At 40.0% G+C, this 20,786-nt stretch overlaps 2 protein-coding genes across 4 annotated transcripts in view; one reads left to right on the forward strand and one right to left on the reverse strand.

The window, feature by feature from the left end:
- ECD (ecdysoneless cell cycle regulator) lies at window positions 1–11,439 on the reverse strand. Its single transcript, XM_065671093.1, has 13 exons — window positions 11,201–11,439; window positions 10,986–11,103; window positions 10,703–10,790; window positions 9,119–9,297; window positions 8,173–8,365; window positions 6,421–6,549; window positions 5,795–5,920; window positions 4,794–4,879; window positions 3,954–4,060; window positions 3,004–3,181; window positions 1,849–1,916; window positions 1,494–1,714; window positions 1–856 (listed from the first exon to the last, which is right to left on the reverse strand). Exons 1-13 carry the CDS (start codon window positions 11,388–11,390, stop codon window positions 617–619), a joined length of 1,923 nt encoding a protein of 640 aa, XP_065527165.1. The 5' UTR covers window positions 11,391–11,439; the 3' UTR covers window positions 1–616.
- Window positions 11,374–20,786, forward strand: part of FAM149B1 (family with sequence similarity 149 member B1) — an 18,863-nt gene continuing 9,450 nt past the window's right edge. The window contains exons 1-11 of one of the 3 annotated variants that reach the window (XM_065671089.1): window positions 11,374–11,582; window positions 12,709–12,813; window positions 13,387–13,519; window positions 14,478–14,620; window positions 15,250–15,369; window positions 15,921–16,085; window positions 17,838–18,025; window positions 18,283–18,413; window positions 18,971–19,024; window positions 19,485–19,597; window positions 20,126–20,332. In XM_065671089.1, coding sequence (XP_065527161.1) covers window positions 11,389–11,582; window positions 12,709–12,813; window positions 13,387–13,519; window positions 14,478–14,620; window positions 15,250–15,369; window positions 15,921–16,085; window positions 17,838–18,025; window positions 18,283–18,413; window positions 18,971–19,024; window positions 19,485–19,597; window positions 20,126–20,332 — 1,553 coding nt within the window. In that variant the 5' untranslated portion in view covers window positions 11,374–11,388. The remainder of the gene's footprint in view (window positions 11,583–12,708; window positions 12,814–13,386; window positions 13,520–14,477; window positions 14,621–15,249; window positions 15,370–15,920; window positions 16,086–17,837; window positions 18,026–18,282; window positions 18,414–18,970; window positions 19,025–19,484; window positions 19,598–20,125; window positions 20,333–20,786) is intronic. The other 2 variants (XM_065671091.1, XM_065671092.1) reach the window with 2 other exon arrangements.

The following is a 20,786-nucleotide window of genomic DNA, read 5'->3' on the forward strand; positions in this document are numbered from 1 at the left end:
TCAGGTTATATTTCTGCTTTTATTTAAATAACTTCAAAAATACTTATAGCCAATATTTACATATTCAATCCAATTACTGTTCAAATCCTGCTGGTTAATACAGAACAGACTCAGTAATTATCAGAAGTTCTTACAATGAAGCATTGTCCTTTTGGAAAAGCAATTAAGCGTCTGCTGAACATTTAACCAGCATTCCCAAATCCACAAGAGAACACTGCTCCTATAAGATGGTATTCCTCCATCTCCCCCTAAGGCAACAGCTTTTTCAGAACATGAACTGCTTTCCCAATATTGAAACCACCTAGTAATAGGTAAAAGTACATTTTAGAAATATGCCAAATCGGATCACCGATTTGAAAAACTGAAGATGGAATTTGTAATAAAAGTTTAATTAAAGTCACATCATTTTTCAGTTTTCTGAAAACATTAGCACTGTAAAAATCTTCCTATTCAAGATAGTATCCAAACAGATGGCTTTTGCAGATAAATCCACTTTTCATCTTTCAAGTCACCAATAACTAATGCATAAAAAGCTTTAAATTCAAACCTTTTGTCTCTTCTTCCAAACACTGCTAGTCCTTCTGTGCTCATTTCTCAAACAGCCATGTCTTCTGAATTAAGACAGTCTTTTATTCTGTTGCTCGACAGAGCCAGTATGATCTGCATTTTCAGGTAAATACACGCCCATGCTCTGTAAAATGTTAGAGGTGGGGCCTGCCAGTCCAGACTGAGCACTATAGGATTCAAGCAAGTTAGCTACTAGGTTCGTATCCACATCAACTGGTGTCAATTCAGTATCTTCAGCTCCAGAATCATGGCCGGTACTTTCGGGTTTAGCTGCTTTAACAGAACTTGCCTATAGTGAGGATAAAAAGAAAGTTTATCAAATTGTACAAATGTTTAAAAAAAACCCCAACAACAACAAAAAAACCCCCAAACAACCCTCCCCCCCCCCAAAACCAGCAAACAAACCCCCAAAAGAGAAATGACACAAGGAAACAGTTCTGCAGCCAATAAAGTTTAGTACATTCCACACTGTCTTGATAGACAGGAATTTAGTTACCAAATGCTCATGCCAGTTAAAAATTATCACTTGCCATTATATAAAGTAAGTTCCAAGAAAAAGATGGAAAGGATTACTGAGTTGGGGCTCAGCTTCCTATGGGGCCTGAGGAACTACAGGAACACAAGAAATCAAGCTGCTGCTGTCTGCCTTACTACTAAGCCAGAGTAAAACAGGGAAATTAAACTAAGTTTTGGAAACAATGCGCAAGTTAAAACTTAGATATTTTGCTTAAAAAACAAAAAACCCATGGTGCCACTTCAGCACATTTTTCTTAGACATGGGATTACATTTTTTTTTTAGTAAGTTCACACCTGATCAGAAAACAGAAGTTTCTGATCACGTTACTCAGAATGACCATTTTTAGTGTATTTCCTACTAAAGCTCTCAAAACTATTATGCTACAAACTAAAACTCAAAGCAAACTTACCCCTTTCTTTTGGGTGGTGAAGCTTTTACCAACATTGGTATGTGCCAGTTCACGGTCCATCTCATTCATGTATGATTTGAGACTGCCTATAAGTTCATTAGGTGATACCTCCTGGTCAGGCCTTTGATTTTCAGCATCAAAGTCTTCATCATCTTCATCTGAGAAACCAAACTCCTCCTCTTCATCCAGATCATCAGAATCCAGCTCTTCTGAATCTGCCCCTATGTATTATTTTGTGTTAGAACAGATACCAAGCAAATCAGTGCAGTGCCCATGGATGATGAGAAGACCCAGGGAAGGCAAGTAACCATGAGATAATTTGATAAAAACAAAAGAATAATGAAGCAAATCTCACCTAAAATTCTGTCTAACGCTTTTGTGAAAGAATCTACATCAAAGGTAACATGGGAATCATCAGATGACCTGAAATATAAAAATACTTTAAAATAAGTAAAGTTTTTATGCTTGCATAAGCCCCACACAGGCATAAGCCACATGGCATACTGATTTCTCATGAGCCTAGATTAAAGTTGCAATATTTGAACTGATGGTCTTGGAAGTGCTTACAAGTCGGAGGCCTCTATGAGTCAGAAATGAAAGAGCAAGTGGAGGAATTCCAAGGGAATAAAAGAAAATAAAACCAACAACTTTAATTATTTGTCATGGTCAAACAAATACTGCACTGAAGACAACCAAAACAAGCATGTCTGAATCCTTCTGGAACAAAGGTCTGGAACCTTAGACAAAGATTTAAAATGCTGAGAGTATCTTGAGGTTTCCTGCCTAGAAAGAACACCAAAAGCTTCATTCTGATCTCTTTCCAGGCTCAGTGACTTGGGCGGGTTTGTTGCTTGTGGGGCTTTTTTCTTTAAATAACTGAAAAAAAAGTACATGATAACTTAGACATTAATTAAACACTAATTAGTTAAACACTAACACTAATTAAAAAACATGTAACACTAATTAAGAAGGATCCAACAGCTAAAAGTAGACCCTTATACACTTGCTACAGCTTACACAGCATTATTTACTCAGTATTAAATCTATTAAAAAGAACCTGGACAATTCACTACTGACACTGCTTTTTTAAATTAAAGACTTGTTCCCACAACATTCACACCAACTTTCTTAAGTGCAACAATTAATCTATTGGCATTCTGCTGTTGTCCAAATAGTTAAGTATCTTCAGTTAGCACTTTTCTTCCACTATTAGCAACGATAGGGATCCACACTGATTCTTTTTTCCTGTTTCCAGGTGTACATTATGTACTTCAGTAATGCACAAACAGGCCCAGTACAGCTGAAATAGCACAGCTTCCAGCATTTTTACCTGTACCAGTGTCTGAGTGGTCACCAAGTTGGTTTAAAAGCAACTATATATTCATGACTAACATGGGTTTGTTTCAGGCCTCTGCTAGGTAGAATTCTCTGCATTACAGAATCAACAAAAAAGCTGCAGCAGAATGCAAACACATTCTACACCAGACACCAAACTTAAGAATACTACTACCATGGCATTTCTGCTCCTTCATGTGTTGAGACTTTGGATACAAAAGCCTTCATACTTTCAGCAACTGTTTCCAAGTCATATTTCTGCTCTTCCTCATTTGAGGACTGAAGGGACTCACTTCCTGCCTCCTTCAGCATCTGATCTAGATCATCTGGTGTAAGCTCCAGCCAACTGTCATCTGAAAGAAAATAGGCCATTATATGTTATTCTGCACAAGTCTGTTAACCCACAAAGCCCAATCCAGGTAGTTGAAAGTACTGCTAACATTTGATAGCTTATTTCTGCACTACTACATTTTCGCAATGATACCAGGTAACACAGGGTACAAGGGCAGTGAGAGGCTGAGCAGCAGAGAGTTCAGATTTCATTTTACTACTTTGAAACTCCGTTTTACATGCAGCTTAAATTAGCAGATCTTGTTCTAGTCACACTTCAACTACTATCATTAACACTAAATGTGGATTTGTGTGCATCATTCAGAAATGAAGGCACTGGAAACAACTACATTTCTGTCAAATGACTGAAAAAGAAATCTGTTATAGAAAGTTTATGCTGGCCTTACAATGGCCATCAGAGTAGACAAGACAGTAATTAACTTTGTATTGTCAGTATTGGAATTGGCTTATTATTATAAAATGTTTAAATACTTTCCGTGTGGTAGACAGCTGACACAAAGTACTTGGTCTGGTGTAAGTGTGCATGGTGTTACTGAACCAGTGGTATCAAACCAGAAACTGGATTATGTATCTTGCCAATTCACAGCTCCAAGCTTTGTGGCTTATACAATGAAACAGTTGCCTCAATCTTAAATGACAGGCCATGGGCAGCAGTCACAGGATAGGAGACAAACTAAGTAGATATGAAGACTGGTACACTGCTGTGAACATCCACCCTCTCCCCCTCCAAATAATCATTTGTGAATGGAATAGTCCTACTCCCATTACACTCACCATCCTCTGGAGGAAGACAAGCTGCTTCTCTCTCCAGTTCCTTCAAATCAATGGTTGTTGTCTGTAGCAATGTCAAGATTTCATCACCTGGGCTCACTTCAACACAGCTAGAAGAAAAAAAATTCATTTTACCAAAATGGATTTTTACTAGCATTACAGTGCCAATGGCATCACACACTCAAATTCACCATTATTCCTTCTGTGCAAATACATCAAAAGATAAGTGAATTTGTGGGAAGTACCAGAATAGTGCACAAATAGTATTAGCCAAAACAAGACACAGTAAATTACTATGTCACTGTTGATGGTTCCTAAGCCTATTTCTTATGTTTCCCTTGTTCTTTGTATTTATTTTATCTTGGTAAATATTAGGATTGCCAAACAGCACAGACTGGAAATTCAAGCAACTAACAGTCAAGATATTATGAGCTGGCAAACCCTCAGATATTTTTGTAATGAATTATTTTTTGGATTTGATCTTTTGGGGAAATGTACAGCCAGCTGCCCGTCTTGAGTAAAGGAGACAGATTACTCCATACTTATTATTCACTGGGATTGCTTTTCAATGAAACTTTTAAACGCTTTCTATAGCCAACCAACCAAATGATGCTCTTCAGTCACTTCTTAACCCACTTGGAATAGCTTAGCATTTTACAAAACCAAGACAAATAGTTACTCAAGCAATAACTTCTACTAGTAGAGAGTATTCTAAAGGAACTAATGTCCTTACGCCCTAGCCACATGTTAAGTGTGCAATGAAGAAAAGAGTTCAGGCTATTTGTAATGAGTATTTAAAAAGTACTTCTGTATGATTACTCATGATTTTCAAGTAGCTCTTACCTTTCTGGCTTGGTAACAGATTGCTGGAAGTAATCTTCTGCCATATGCAACAGTTCTGAGTACTTAGCAGATCCTTCCATTTGTCCCTGTTTAATGCAAGTCACAAGTATGAATCCAAAAAATTCTCCCTCCCCTTCCTTTTCACAAGGAAGCTTCATAACAATGACAATTTGTCACACAGAAATTTAGTGCTGAGAAAATCAAACAAGTAATACAGCTTTGCCATGTATACTTGGAACAGAATATACGGAATGGGAAAAAAGTATTTTTGCAGTCAAATATGAACTAAAGTCTTATGCTGCAATATCATATGGTATACACTAAAAACAATCAAAGACTACTATGATTCCCACAGGAAGGCAGATTTACCATGCCCATGTTACAACTGTACAGGAATTGTGAATAAATCTGTTGTTGTGTAGGAATTACCCACAGAACTGACATTGCAGTACTGTAAGAATATTGCCCTTTTCCTATACTTAAAAGATATTAACCTAAACATGCTGATAGAATTGTCAAATTTTATAACCTTCAAGTAAGTAGTCAATTTACGTTAAATTTATTGATGTTTAACATGTAGTCAAAGGCATCTTTAAACCAAAAAAAAAAAAAAAAAAACAACCATGAACAAAAAAATACATAAGATCTCAAATGGGACTATGGATGTTAAGTATAGACCTTTAAGAATAATTAGTTCTAGAGGCAGAACAGTGAAAATATGTGTAACGACAGACAAACATATTGTGGGGTTTCCTTTATTCAAATATCTACCCCTTCTTTAGATGAAGAAATTCATCCCCAAATCCTGCTTTTTCCTTATTGCAAAAAAAAAATTAATTAATTTCAAAGGGGAATAAGCTGCACATATCTCTGTTAAAGTCATCCATTCATTTTCAATAGAGAGAAGCATTACATTTCTTTCCCTGCTGTAACTACTAACACAAGTTAAAAAGCTAAACCATGTTTTTCCCAGAATGTTTAAAAGACACACACAACTTCACCTTGAAATAATTTTTCTCCTTGAGGCTGCTGAGGAATCGCTCCCACAGAGGACCACTCAACGCATTTCTCTTAGAATCAGGAGATACTTTATTGCACTTGGAGCACAAGATTTCAAAGCCATGAGCCTGCATAAGAGATGCAAAAAAAGGTTCTCAAGATGTGACTAATTTAAGTGCACCTTTAAATGACTGCATAAAAACCCAACTATCGTTGCATTCCTGATGCTGACATTTCAGAAGCCGATGCCAATCCCAATTACAGGTCAGGCAGTAGTATTTGTTTTGGAAGCTGGAATCTGTCTTTCTGCAGCAATAATGGATCATTTTAGTTTTGCAAAGTTTCTCTACATTGGCAAAGCAACATAGAAGACAGATTTATAGTGCACAAGCTACTCCCTGCATACACATGAAGGCTTTACCTGTATTTATAATCTATGGAAGTATGAGAGTGCTCTGTTCTATAAAAGAAAACTCCTACGATTCTGTACTTCCAGGAAAATGGTAGCTGTGAATTTATTCACATTTTTCTGTATAAGCAGTCAATGTACAAGCACCGAGTCATTTCTTAGGCCCAGGTAAACAAGCAAACTAAAGACTAAGCACAAAACACATGAAAAAATAATTACCAGTTTCATGCCCAGTTCATAGGCTTTGAATTGAGGGTGAGATGGGAGGGGCAGTGTGTATCCACTGCGTCTATCTGGAACAAACTTCTGCTGCACCAGTTGTGCATATAAACACTTTGTGAAAGTAACCTGAAAAAGCCAGAGCAAAGGAAAAAACACTCACTGCAGTGTAACCATGTTGTGTACAAGCACCAGCTTCCCACCACTCTAATTTTGCATTAGAGCACGCATATTACAGATGATACATGAGGTTGTAGTCAAAATACATCTTAGATGCATTCACCTAAGATTGTTGCTTTTTAGACTTCATGCAGTCTAAATACATCAGAAAAATGTATTCATGCTAACAAAGTATATTTTTAAAAAGGTAAGTACTGTCCTAAATTGACAAAACCAAAGCTGAGATTTCAACAGTCTAGAAGTCTAGAATTTGACTGCAACTCTTATTTTCAGGAGTCTAGGGGTATTACTAGGGGTATTTCAGGAGTCTAGGGGCAAACTTATCTGATATGACACTGCTTGGACAATGCTCATAAAGCACTTCATAAAATAGCTTTCACAAAGCTCTGTAAGCACAGCGAAGAAAGTGAAAGCCTTGGAATAAACAGCTAGGGGCTGTAGGAGCAACTCCCTGGGTTGGCTGGCAGTGCTGTCAAATTGCTCTGATCACAGAACTAGGTCAATTTACTTAGCACGCATCTCAGCAGAGGAACTACCAGCAGTATGAATGAAATTTGATGAAATTTAACAAGGGCAAGTGTAGAGTCTTGCATCTGGGGAAGAACAACCCCATGTACCAGTACAGGTTGGGGGTTGACCTGCTGGAAAGTAGTGAAGGGGAAAGGGACCTGGGGGTCCTGGTGGATAGGAGGATGACCATGAGCCAGCAATGTGCTCTTGTGGCCAAGAAGGCAAATGGCATCTTTGGGTGCATTAGAAAGGGAGTGGTTAGTAGGTCAAGAGAGGTTCTCCTCCCCCTCTACTCAGCCTTGGTGAGGCCGCATCTGGAATATTGCGTCCAGTTCTGGGCCCCTCTGTTCAAGAAGGACAGGGAACTGCTGGAAGGAGTCCAGCGCAGAGCCACAAAGATGATTAAGGGAGTGGAACATCTCCCTTATGAGGAGAGGCTGAGGGAGCTGGGTCTCTTTAGCTTGGAGAAGAGGAGACTGAGGGGTGACCTCATCAATGTTTACAAATATGTAAAGGGTAGGTGTCAGGATGATGGAGCTAGGCTTTTTTCAGTGATATCCAGTGGTAGGACAAGGGGCAATGGGTGTAAACTGGAACATAGGAAGTTCCACGTTAACATCAGGAAGAACTTCTTTACTGTAAGAGTGACAGAGCACTGGAACAGGTTGCCCAGGGGGGTTGTGGAGTCTCCTACACTGGAGATATTCAAGGCCCGCCTGGACAAGTTCCTGTGTGATGTACTGTAGTTACCCTGCTCTTGCAGGGGGGTTGGACTAGATGATCTTTTTAGGTCCCTTCCAACCCTTGGGATTCTGTGATTCTGTGATTCTGTAACCTCTGATATCAGAAACACTTATCTCATGATTAGCCATGTCAATCTGAAGGCAGAAAAGCTATTAAAGTCATGAACTAGAAATTCAGGTCTAGAGCCAAAAGAAAAAAAAAATCAGAAAATGCGCTATTTTAAAAAATAAATTTACATATTTATATCACTTGACCACAGAACTTCTGTCAGCTACAGAACCTAATTAAATGACAAGCTGCATTAGAAGGATCACTTACTATGGTCATCACACGCTCCTCTGGACGGAAAGTCTTAAAAGAGCGACACGCTCGTAAATCCACAGGATCTCGCAGGTAAAAGGCCTGGACTGCTGCGGCCACCAAGGAAGGGCGCTGCCTCAGCACTGCCACAATGCCTGCTGGAAGGTAGCAGTGGGCTTGGTGAAACGAGGCCTGAATTTTCTCAGGATACCTGCATCATACAATAACAACATAGTGTAGTAAGCGTATTGCAAGCCCAAACCACTCCTTTAATAATTATCATTCCCCTTTTTGCTTTAATATTAATCTGTATTATGGGCCAAGTGCCAGAACATCATTCTAAACTAAATTTAAAGCTCAGCTAACCTAACACCTGGAATGTCTGCTTGTATATATACACATATACAAATATAAATATCTAATTAAATTTAATTCCCACAGCAATAAAATTAATCACTGTGAACCTGACTACATGTCCATCTATACAGTACCCTTCACTGCGCCGAGTGTAGAAGTCACCTGGCTCACACTGCCAAATCCTTGCAAAAAATAATGTACAATGCTGAACACAACTGTGACAAGCTGACACTCTGAAAAGTGTTCTAGTTCTACATTTTAGTTTGCAATCCTCCCCCCTCCTGCCACAAAGGCTCCTGAAGGCTCACAGAACTTTTCAGCTTATTCAGTACAAGAAGGATGTGAAGGAAGAAATAACTCTTGTCATTGTTAGGTGTGGCGTCATAGCAGTGAACCACTTTCAAAGCCTCCAGATCACAGCACAGTCTACAGGACAGTGGTCTCCCTCTTTAGAAGAATGCCACCAAAACACCTCCAGCTGGTGGCTTCTGAAAAGGAAGCAACTTTAACACATCTAACAGAAAAATATTTAATACAAGAAAGTATGCCAGACAGCCCAGAATCAAAACTTACTGTTGCAGAAGACCAAAATAAAACACCCACATACCCACTGATGCGTTTATACACTGCTGTTCTAATGGGTTCTGCAGCCAGGAACTCCTCCGAATGGTTGGATAACAGTGTTAACGCCTGCGAGATTGTCAGATTGTCAGCAGATGGGTCGTATTCCTTCTCCTCACTCTCTGACAGTGGAATGATGTGCAGTTCTCCTTTGTAAAAGAACACCTGGCAGATAGCAACACTCTCATCAGACAGGGTAAGAACAACCACACACTAAACAATGGAGAAATTAATTTAATACATGACTGCAATTGTTTAAACACAACACATTTTATTATTTCAGGAGCTACATATGAGCTCTGTTGGATCCTGATCCCAAGAACTAAATGTAACATTGTCAACTCCCTCACTCTCCCCATTCCATTAAATGGAAAGAAAATATGGACCTGATAGCCCAGCTGCAGGCTTGCAACTCATTTTTGCTTTGTGTTCCACCCCTTTTCTTTCCAATAATCTTCTGGCAGGAAAAAACACAACAAAAAAACCCCTCCAAAATCTTTGCTCATGAAAAATTAAGCTCTTCCCATTAAAATTCATTGCCAAAAAATTCAGTGACATAGCTTCTAGCAATCATCCACAGCAAGGTGATCTGGCTGCAACCTCTGGGTGAAGTCCACTCATGGAGTTATGCCAGAGTCAGTCCGTCTCCCCACAGAGTCAGCAACACTCCAGCATTCCTCTCTCTGAGAGCAACAAAATCTCATGCCTGAGCATTCAAGAATATGGTAGAAAAAACCCAAGTGGCTATAGCAGAGCTAGAAAGTTCAGGAGGATCTAAGAGTGCTCCTCAGTGCAATACTGTAGGTTTGTACTACACCGCCAAATATATTTCATAGCTCCTGTCTTATCCAAGCCTTCCTTACACTCAAGTAACTTAGAAAATGGAAAGCTGGTCAAACTTACTGATTTTACAGATCAATCAATAGGATGACAGCTTCACTGCCTACATATCTGCCACCACAAGTAGCAAGTTTTAAAAAGTTCACTCAGCTCTTCATTATGGGACAACTCTTAAAGAATTAATTATGCAGAGTCATAAATAATGAAAGAATTAATTAATAGAGTCAGATCCAGCTGAACAACACAGACTCAGAGCCTAGCAGGAAGGTCTGCAGTCTCCATATGAACATTTGCTGTTAGCATAAAAACGTATAAGAAATTTCTCTTTCTTTCTTCCATCAACAAACCAGTTCTAGAAGAACCACCTGGTATCTGCAACAATTTCCAGGTATCCCTACAGCAGTTTCTCAGTCACTCTACACAGCATTCTACAAGAGCACACAGGTAAATCAAGTCTCAGAGTTTTCCAGTGGTTAGGTCTCATTCAACATCCACGGCAAGAATAAAGAAACTCATTAAAACCAGAATAAAAAACAGACTGTGCTGAAAAAACCTATGTTGTTAATTAAAACAAGTCTTGAGCCTTGACCAGAAGTTTCTTCACTACTAAGGGCTAAACAGCAGTCTGGATTTTCAGCGGCAGTCAGACCACTTCGCTACATAGAGAAAACTCCAACTGGTAAAGATCCATTGTGAGCCACCTGGCAATAGGAACGTAAGTATTACTCACCCTGTTGTCACTGTTCTCAGGATTCAGCCACTTTGGGAGAAAATCAGCTGCTTCTATCAAGAGAAACTCCCCATCGTTGTCATCGATCCTGGCCAAGCAGAAATCGGTTTCTTAGCAGAGGAAGTCTCGCGGAGCACAACCAACACGCACCCCCCAGGCCACGTCTGCTTTTTATCTCACTTTAATACACCACCTCCCGCCACGCCGCCAGGAAGCCCCTTCGCACCCCCGCCCCAACCGCCGGGCACCTCACGGGGCCCGCGGCGGCGGTCGGCGCCATTACCTGGCCGCCAGTCCCGGGAACTCCCTGGTGATCTCCCGGACGAGGTAGACGATGAACCACTCATCCTCCACGTTATCTCCGAACTGCGTGGTGCCGCCGAGGTGCGCCGGGATCTCGCCTGGCCAGGGGCGAAGAGAGCCGGCTCAGCGCCCCGCCGGGCTTCCCTCACCCCCCCCCCCCCGCTTCCCTGGCTCCCCTCACGCCCCGAGGCTCACCCCGCGGCGGCACGTAGCGTAGACGGAAGGGCTGCCGCTGCCAGATGTAGGTGGCCAGGAGCGGCGCGAATCGCACCGCGACGCGCTCGGCGCAGCGGCGCAGCAGCGCCTCGCCGCCCGACGCCGTGGCCGCGAAGAGGCAGTAGCGCACGGCATCCTCCACCACCGCGGCCTGCCACATCCCCTCCATGACAGCAGGCCGAGTCGGACCGCGCCGGGCCGGGGAAGGCGGGGCGGTAACGCGCTGCTCCGCCTACCCCGGGGGCGGGGTGCGGCATGGCGGCGGCGGCGGCAGGCCGGCTGTGGCCGGCGGCGCCGCGGCGGAGCTGAGGATGATCTCGCGATACGCGCGGAAGCCGGTGCCTCCCGGCGCTCTGGAGATGTGAGTCGCCGCCGCCTCCTCCGGTCCCGGTACCGCCCGCTGTCCCTGCCCCCGCCGGCCCAGCCAGGCCCCGCTCGGGCCTGCCCGCCTTGCACTGCCCTTCAGCCCGAGAGCCGGGCCCCGTGCCAGGCGGAGGCCCCGGTTGCCGCGTGTCGGTGCGGGCGCAGCTTGCCGGTAACGCCGGGGTGGGCCGAGTTTAACGCGGACTTGCAGGGACCCGGTGCCGTTACCGCGGTGCGGTGGCGGTACCGGTACCGAGGCAGCTGCCGGCGGTGCTGCCTCTGGAGGTGCCGGGCGTGGGGGCAGCCACGGTAACGTGCGCACACCGATCCTGGCCAGCGAGCGTGCTCGTCGCTTGGAAAACATAAGTGTGAGAGAACGCGATTAACTCCTTGGTGTTGTCCTCTCTTTTTTGACCCAAGGGTTCACGGCAGTGTAGGCGCTTTGGGGTTTGGGGTTTGGTTTTCGGAGGGAGCGAGAGGTTTAAACAAAGACAGCAGTTTCGGTAATTCGCTACTTTATGATGACTTGTTTAAGCTTAATTCCTTCGTCTTTTCTGAACAGCAAAGAAGTGACAGGAGAGGCAGCTTCTTTACCTAAGGCTTTTTGAGCCAATACCTGGGACAAGACTTTTGCTCCTGCATTGATAGTTCTTTGTCTCCAACTACTGTGACTTTTCTTGTCCTTCTTTCCTAAGTGTACAAATTGTAACACAAAAACAACCAAACAAAAAAAAAAAGGCAAATACTATTTTTCCTGGCTTGCCTGTGCATGGTTTGGTGGCTGCTTTTGTTCCGTTTGATTATTAAGTCACCGACAGGGATAATGACATTGTATCTGCTTTTAGAGAACTGTAGACCAATTCACAACATTTTAAGGGTAAATGAAGACACTGATTTTTTAAGCAAAAACCTTTAACTCCATATTTAGCCTAGAGTTAGTTTTGATACTTTAATTCTAAAGCTTTGGTAACAAAGATTAGCGTAATATTAATAAATGAGCTCTGTTATGCAAATTAGTGTATTCCTTAAAAGCAGAGGAAAAAAACAACAAAAACCCACTATGGGACCTCTGTAGATGTTTGTTGCTGCAAATAATGTCAAGTTCCACTTCTTGTTTTATTTAGACAAGGACTTCCAAAACACACCTTGCGGCATCACCCACTGCCAGAACCAGGAGCTGAAGTGCACCCAGCCACACCCAGGGCTGAAAACCATGGCAAGACCTCAAGGTACTCATCATGACATAAAATGAATCTTTGTCTGGAGGCAATGGCAAGAGCAGGCACCTTTGTGTTTAGTTATCTTTACAGAAGTAGGACAGCTGGTAGGCTGGGGCTTTACCCCAGAACTATACCATTGCAGAACATATCCTTCCTATTTTGTCAGTAATAGAAAGCATGTAGCTGTGTTCTGTTCCCATCTCACAAATGACTTGGGTCATCTGATTTTAAGGCAGAAATGAGGAGAAAAGGTAAAATAATTCCTAACTGGTGCAGAACAAAGACTGGAAATAGTTTGCTGCTTAACTGAGATAATTTTTGGAAAATCTATGCTTTGCTTGACCTCAAGATTTCCTGTGTCTTTGGGATTATTAATAGTTACAGTTGTTATAATTGCTTGTGTACTGTAGGTTCTGCTTAAATGCCTCTGAAGTAAGTATTTACCCTATGAAAACTCTTAGCATTGCTAAGATCTATTCTGATATATTTATGTTTTCTGTTGTATGGAAAGAAAAGTTTATTTGTCATTGTGTATTCTTCGGTGTTTTTTTTTTCCTTCTTGACTCAATATGTTCATTTCAGGGAGTCTGAAACCCGGAAGGAATCGGATTATCCTTCTGTTACTCCAGCTGATCATGGGAATTCATGGTCTGCTATTCAGGGTTATGCTGACGCCTCCACCGAAGACAGCTCAGCCTTCTCTTGGGGCTATGATGTGAGTAGAATATAATCATTCAAGCCAAATCTAGCACACTGAGTAGAAAGACATTTGAAATACTATTGCAAATACACTGCAGGATAAAAATGAGGATTGGATCTCTCCTTAAATCATAAAAGAACATCTTCTTTACCTCTTCCCTATCATTCTTCTCAGATCAAAACATAGCAGGCTCATGTTTCTCAATTAATATTGTGCATTTCCATCTTGCATTTTGAAAATGCAAATCATGTAAAGTATAAGTCTGTCTGTACAACATAAAAAATGCTGCTGTTGTGGAATCCCAGACATGAATGGATGACTTTCAGGCACGTGGTGTGAGTTTATCAAACTTCTGCACACTTGTATGTTTCTCAGAATACAGTAAGACCATAAAACATTTTCATCCAGAAATATTTTATTCTGTCTGCCCAAACAAAGTATGCCATTGCTTTCTGTGAGGTAAGATGGAACTGTTTAGATTTTCAATTACTCAAGAACTGACCCAATTTTCTAGAACATGTAACAGATGTCCCGAATGTCCATCAGTTGCACAGTGTAACACACCATCCCGCATTGGTTTCTGCTTTGCTGTTGTCTATGGACATGGCAAGCAACAGATTTTCCATTTCATTAAAATGTCGATGAATTTTATACTTCCTGTTCTGATTTCTTTTCTGTAAATTGCTATGTCTTTAATATAACAGTACAGATATTTTAAAATGTTTTAATAGTTAATCTGTAGTGTCAAGGAAAGCTTTATGTGTAAACGTCAGTCTTAACAGCAGTCTGCATCATCACTGGGGAGAAATTATTTAAAGTTAATGTCTTTCTGTGCAAAAAAAATAGAACTCGTTAAGGTCCTACTAAACTTTAAACAATTAATTGCCTTTTTCAATTATTAAAAAAAAATCAATTTAAAATCCCCCTCTGAATGCTATTCACTAGGTATTTATCGGATAACTTTCTTTTCTAGGAATTTGATAAAGCTGCCACACAGCAAGTTGAACAGATGCTCAGACAAATTGATGAGCTTCTCTATGAGCAGAAAGAAAATGAACAGGTTGAGGAACTGCGGGAAGAATGCCAGCAGTGGACATCCAACTTTCCTCATCTCAGGTATCGTACAGACTAATGCTAGTACCATCACAGTTATAGGTAGGGATGGAAGCAGTTGCTTTTAAAACAGCATTAGTAACAGGGTGGTTTTGTGTAATTCTGAGAATGAGCTACTTCTAACTAGAGATAAAAAGATCACTTTGGTAGTCTGCCTGCCATTGTCATTAATAAACATCCTGCTATCTCACATTTGGTTCCTTCCCAGAGGATTTTTTGCTGTTTGCAACTGACTTGGCCTTAACATAGCCAAATTCTCTCAGAAAAGATGTATGGTTGAGCTGAAAGCCAGGTGCTTAAAATAATATAAAAATCTTTCTGCCCTAGTTCAGCAGTCCTTATGGCTGTCTGGAAACTTACATTTCAAATCTTGGCTACATGAACTTGAACAGTTTTGTCCACATTCAAAAGCCTTCCAATTAGCAGAGCATAAAGAACCAAGCAACATTTTCTTAATGTATTTACCTGACTCAAAGCAATCTATACTAGAAAAACAACTGAAACCACTTTTAACTGTCATAAAGAAAACCACACAGAATTCTTAGGATTTGCTGCTGTGTTTTCTCACACTCTTCAATAATCATACTGTTGGTGTTTTCTGATGTGCTTATCCTTTGCTTTTACCACGGCAGGGTTGTGGGGAAGCAGATCGTGATCCCCACAGATGAAGGGTACGGATGGTATTCAAGTTTACCTTCTGTCAGTTTAGGTTCCTCAGATGTAAGTTCACCACCAGAAAAAGATTCTAATGAGTAAGTACCAGTGGTTAACCCATACTCTACCAAGGTGGGAAGGTAATTTTGTTCTCAGTAGACTGCAGTGATATGCTTCTTAAAATGTGAAGCCTAACTCCTTTCTATTAGACTGAGTTTTGAACACAGCATTCAAAATAGCAAGACTGCTTGTTGCTAACTACAGTAAACTGGACAGTAAATAGAAATACCTTTGCTGCTACTGACTTCTTAAGAATATGTATGTATTGTAGCTGGTTTTATTGTTATCTATTAAATTTGTATAGAACTTAAAAACCACAAAGCACTAGTTTAGTGGTACTTTTATAATTTAGTGTTTTAGGATGGTTTTTAATTAGCTTTGATATCCCCCCCCCCCCCGAAGATTCAAGTTTCTTGGCAAGAATTAAAAATATCCAGGCCAAAAATTTTCCTTTAATACATCATTTGTTGGCCTCAATACTGCTCAGCCTTAACTACCATGTTGTCTCTCAGTTCACAAAATGCTGCTATTTGAAGTGGAATAACAACTTGTTTTAATTTCTGCTTTCTGAAAACTGTCACCTGTTCAGATTTAGTGTTTTTGGCAAGAAGGTACCTCTTTCTGTTACTCCCATTCACAAAAAGGCTGACGGTTCCAAGTCTCCGACCTTGTGTTCTCCAGAGAGTGAAGAAGGTGGAGTAATTGTCTCTGAAGGCGTAATGGAGGAATATTTAGCATTTGACTGCAGAGATGTGTAGGTATTGAATATTAAGATAGTAGCTAGTCTCAGTATCCTGGAATTCCTGCAGTTAATATATATATTAACAATATATATTAACAAAATAGATATATATATATTACATATATTTAGGTTTGATGTTGATAAATTTTTTTTTAATAAATTGATAGCTGATAAATTTGATGAATTTATTTTTTTTATATCTTTTCCCTAGAGAACTTTCAAAGGCATGAGGTAGGATGCTCAGGCACTGGAAATTCTCCCAATCCATTTCTTAGAACAATTTATTTTGCTAATTTTTCAGATTTTTTTTTAATAGATTTTCGTACTAGCCATTTTTGTGCCTGGTTCATTCCATCATTAACTAATAGCCTGCTCTCTATAGGCATATTTAATAAAGCTTACTTAAATGCCATTTATTTTTTTATACCAATTCAAATTCATTGCTGTTACACACTAGCAGTGTGCTACTTTGGTTTTGTACTGATATTTTGGTTGATATTGTACCTTTCCAGATTTTCAGTAGTAAATTAAGAATTGGAGTGGATTTGATGCTTGCCAAGAAAAAATTACCACTATTTTTATCTTAAGAAGAAAGTATTAAAGTTAGTATAAAGAGGATTCTTTTTGCCCTTTACTTCATTCAACCCAGCAATATGAACATATGGCCTGGGTAAGGACTCCGGGTGGTACTGTCAATTGCCAACTACTTAACTGGTTTTAATAAAGAAGGCCACTTAACTGCATGAACCATGAGATTCAGGTTGGTAGGTGGCATGCTTTGACCAGGCCAGAGGGACACTGCTGCAGCAAACAATATTGCTGTCTCTGTGAAACAACAGTGGAAGTATTATAGCTTTTTCTAGTGGCATCTCCTTATTTTTTTTGTTCCGCCCCCCCCCCCCCCAGCCTTGTAGTTTTTGGATGGTAAATACTAACTTAGGGAACATACAGGAAAGCCATAACGAATGTACTTGCATCAGTATTTTCTCTCTTCTGTAAGGTTTCTTTTGGCTGATGAACATAAGTTTTTTTTGTGCAGTTGTCTTCCAGGTTTCACACTTCAGAATACCTCTTGCATTCTGAAAGAGCGCAGCAAAGGCCACTTGCTGCTGTGCATTATGTTTTTTCTTCCCTCTATTGATAACATCCAATTGTCTAAAACTGAATGAAGCCTGACAAAGGAACAAATATCACTTGAACTATTGATGTTTATTTTTTATAAATATTTTATATTTCTATTTAGCTATAAATATATTTAGATATAGATTTACATCATATCTATGTATCTAACTATATATCTAAATTTTTGATAATTATTTTTAAATGTAACTTTGATCTCCTTGGTAACTAATTTATTATTCATGAATATCATTTATAGTGATACTGTGTGTGGAAAACAAGGGGTGCTGTAATGAGGTGGTTGTCCCTGTCATTTCTTATTTAGATCAGCAGTAGATCTAGAAGAAATAAAAGTTCAAGTGCCTGATGTACGGAAGCTTGCTTCTTTCACTATTAGACTGTACATGATACTGCTCTCAGAAAATAATACTGTGTGATAAATACAAAACTTCTCCTGAAATTTCAAACTGTATTTCGAACTGTTAACAGCTTGTCTTCAAGCTGTTTGGCCAGCTGCCTTCACCTATTTCAGGTTAGGAGAAAATGGAACAGAAATGCAGCATTAGCTGATTCTATTAAATAAATTCAACAACATATGACAAAGAAAATGTGTTTACGGTACAGGTAATGCTTATGTTTGTACAGGGAGGAGGAGTTGCATGAGAGGAGAAAGGGACTGTCCTCTGGTAGACAGAAACTGGGATTTCCTCCTATCTCTCCATATGCTTGTATGAAGGATTCTGTGCTTACATTTGTGTTTGATGATGTGTGGAGTGAAGTCCTAAGCTGCATGGAAGAATTAATCTGCAGACACTGGGAAGGATCAGCCTCTGGTAAGTATCACAGTTAAACTGAAGATCCAGAAGGGGATTTCAGTTTTTAATTTTGCAATAATGTAATGAGAGAGAGATTTATTTGGGAATAATCTCTTCGGGGGTGTACATGGTGTATTTTGCTAAAAGTGTGAGAGTGCCTTCAAGTGATTTAACAGAGCTTACCATCCGAGAGGACTCTCTTCACAAAAAATAGCACAGTCTGCAACCAGCAATGCCAGTCTGTATTGATATGAATTCTCTATTGCTTTGCATAGATGATGAGAAAAATATTGTAGCAGTGGAAACAATCAGAGCAGATGCTGGAAGTCCTTTGCAGTTTGATCCTCTGCCAGTGTTGTTACCTCGTGTGCCACAAACTAAAATGCCCCCAGTGACATCAAATCTGGTAAGTATTTTTAGCCAGCTGTTTTGTGTAGGGATGAATCAATACAGTGCTACCTAAGCAAACAGATTCGAATACATTGAGAGACTGTTTAAATACATGATGAGTTTGGATTTTGTGTGAATTCTGACTGTCCAACACTTAAGTTCTGTTATTTCTCAGTTGCAATATTTTAATTCCTGCTTTTCTCTTTAAAACTTGGTTATGTATTGGACAACTGTGCTGACTGTTCATTAGTGATGTACTTCTTTCTACATTTTAATAATATTTGATCTAAACTGTGAGATAGAGGATTGCATGATTGAGATCCCATTCTCACTAGCTTTAACTCATCAGGCAATAAAGGGCAAATCCCACTACAGTTATAAAACAGGTTGTTTTTTTTTCCCTCAGACACTGAATTTGACTGTATTATCTATTTTAGATTATCTGCTCCTAGAGGGGTGAGCGCCAAAGTGTTGTCTGTTATTCCATTTTAATTCAGCTCTTTCCTTCTTATTTCTTTCTCCTTTATTTCTACCCCCTGCCTCTTCCTCATGTTCCCTTTACTGTATGTGTAGTGCTCAAAACCCAGATGTGGCCGCAAAAGCAAAAAGAGGAGAAAAACACCTCAAGTATGTATGCTGGAGAGATTAAAGCTCTGGTATTTTCTATCTGCTATTGTTAACAGTGGGTGGAATTTGATGTTTTTCCGGATCAGTCTGTATTCCACAAAAGGAGTTTGCAGTTCTGTTCTCGACAAAAAATGTTGACATACACTGAAAATTAGTTTTATAAGGCTTGGAATTATAACCATTGTTAGAAGATTCTGCCATGCAAATGAGAAGCTGAGTTAGAAAATATTAAGTATGACATAGCATGGTGGGATGCATTTTCTAAGCACTACCATTTGCAAGAACAATAGGATGAAAAAATGCCTTAAGACGGGGAAATAATGTAACTGAGTGTATGTCTGGATATCATGGAAGAAATTAATTTCTTTCTTCCGAAATTCCACACAGGGACAAAAACCTGTAAATACATGTATATGTCTCTGCAAGCTGTAATTTACTTATTTATTTTTTAAACTTTCAGGTAAATCTCTCTCAAGGGTCAAGTACTGGCTCTCAACGTAATCTAAATGGATTGATGGTAATACAGGGGATCCAGTTACAGCAAAGGAGTCTGCCTGTAATGGAGAAAACGCTGTAAGAACTACAGATTATCTGCTGTAAAGTAGAGCACTCTGATGGTGAGGGGGATTGACCCTGAAATATTGAGAGATAACTGTCTACACTGGAGAAAGCAATTCTCAAGTGCTTTCCTGCTTGGTTGTTTACTTATTTGCCTTCTATGAAACAGTGAATTTCAAGAACAGGTTTTCTGTGTGATTGCTTCTGGTTTGGCACTTAGTGAACGGCTGTGGCATTACTGTTGGCACTGACACCCTGAAAAGAAATTAAGATGGGATAGAGATTTGCTCTGATCCGAGAATCTTCAATCAGAAAGTTCATAGTTCAGTGAAGAAAAAAAGATAGGCTTTTTTAATCTTTTCCATCCCCTATTATTTTCTAATTTGGCTGCAAATTATTTTATAAAATTACATTAAAAAACCCCAAATTGAACACATCATCTCTATATACATGTAATATTGTTAATGTCACATGTAAATGAGTACTTAATAGGTATCAGTCATGTTAACTATATCTCTTTCAGTTCTGTAATTCTTTTGTTAGGGATCTGGATGACAAACAGCTGGGTTCCAGTTCCATCCTCTCTAACAGAGTGTGGCCAAATCGTCCATTAGAGCTCAGCACATCATCCCTGTCACATTCCACAAGAAGGCGAAACCCACCGCCGCGTACCCTGCATCCCATCAACACAGGCCACTCTCGTACTGGGACCCCAGGGTCTGTGGATGATGTCTTCAGGGGAACTCAATTGTATGTTTTAAAACCAGTTTCTTACTGCAAGTTACTGTATCTAGAGAACCCAGTTTATACTAAAAACAGTCAGTTGAATAGAAAGAACATGAATTACTTAATTGAAGGAATTAACTGCCATTAAAGCACAATCTCCCTTGAAAAGGCTGAGTTACTAAAGTTGGTATTTATTGTGCTACAAGCTGTGACTCAATGAATCACATATTTGGGTAGTCTTGCGCACAGATTATTACACTGTACAAGCAAATACCACCATCTTTCTTGACACTGGCTTTCTTTTTCTATAGCCTGTTTTAAAGCTGTATTTTGTGTGTATTTTTTGGAGCTAAAACTACCTGTTGCTCTTCTAGTCCAGAGTGGGTATAAAGAAGGTGCCCATCTTAGGTTATCTGACCAAAGGATTCTTAATCAACTCAGTAAATCCTCAGTTACATCTAGAATGTCTTCTTTTTGT

Source organism: Lathamus discolor, chromosome 3 (assembly GCF_037157495.1).
Source record: "Lathamus discolor isolate bLatDis1 chromosome 3, bLatDis1.hap1, whole genome shotgun sequence".
In the NCBI taxonomy this organism is placed as follows: Eukaryota; Metazoa; Chordata; class Aves; order Psittaciformes; family Psittacidae; genus Lathamus; species Lathamus discolor.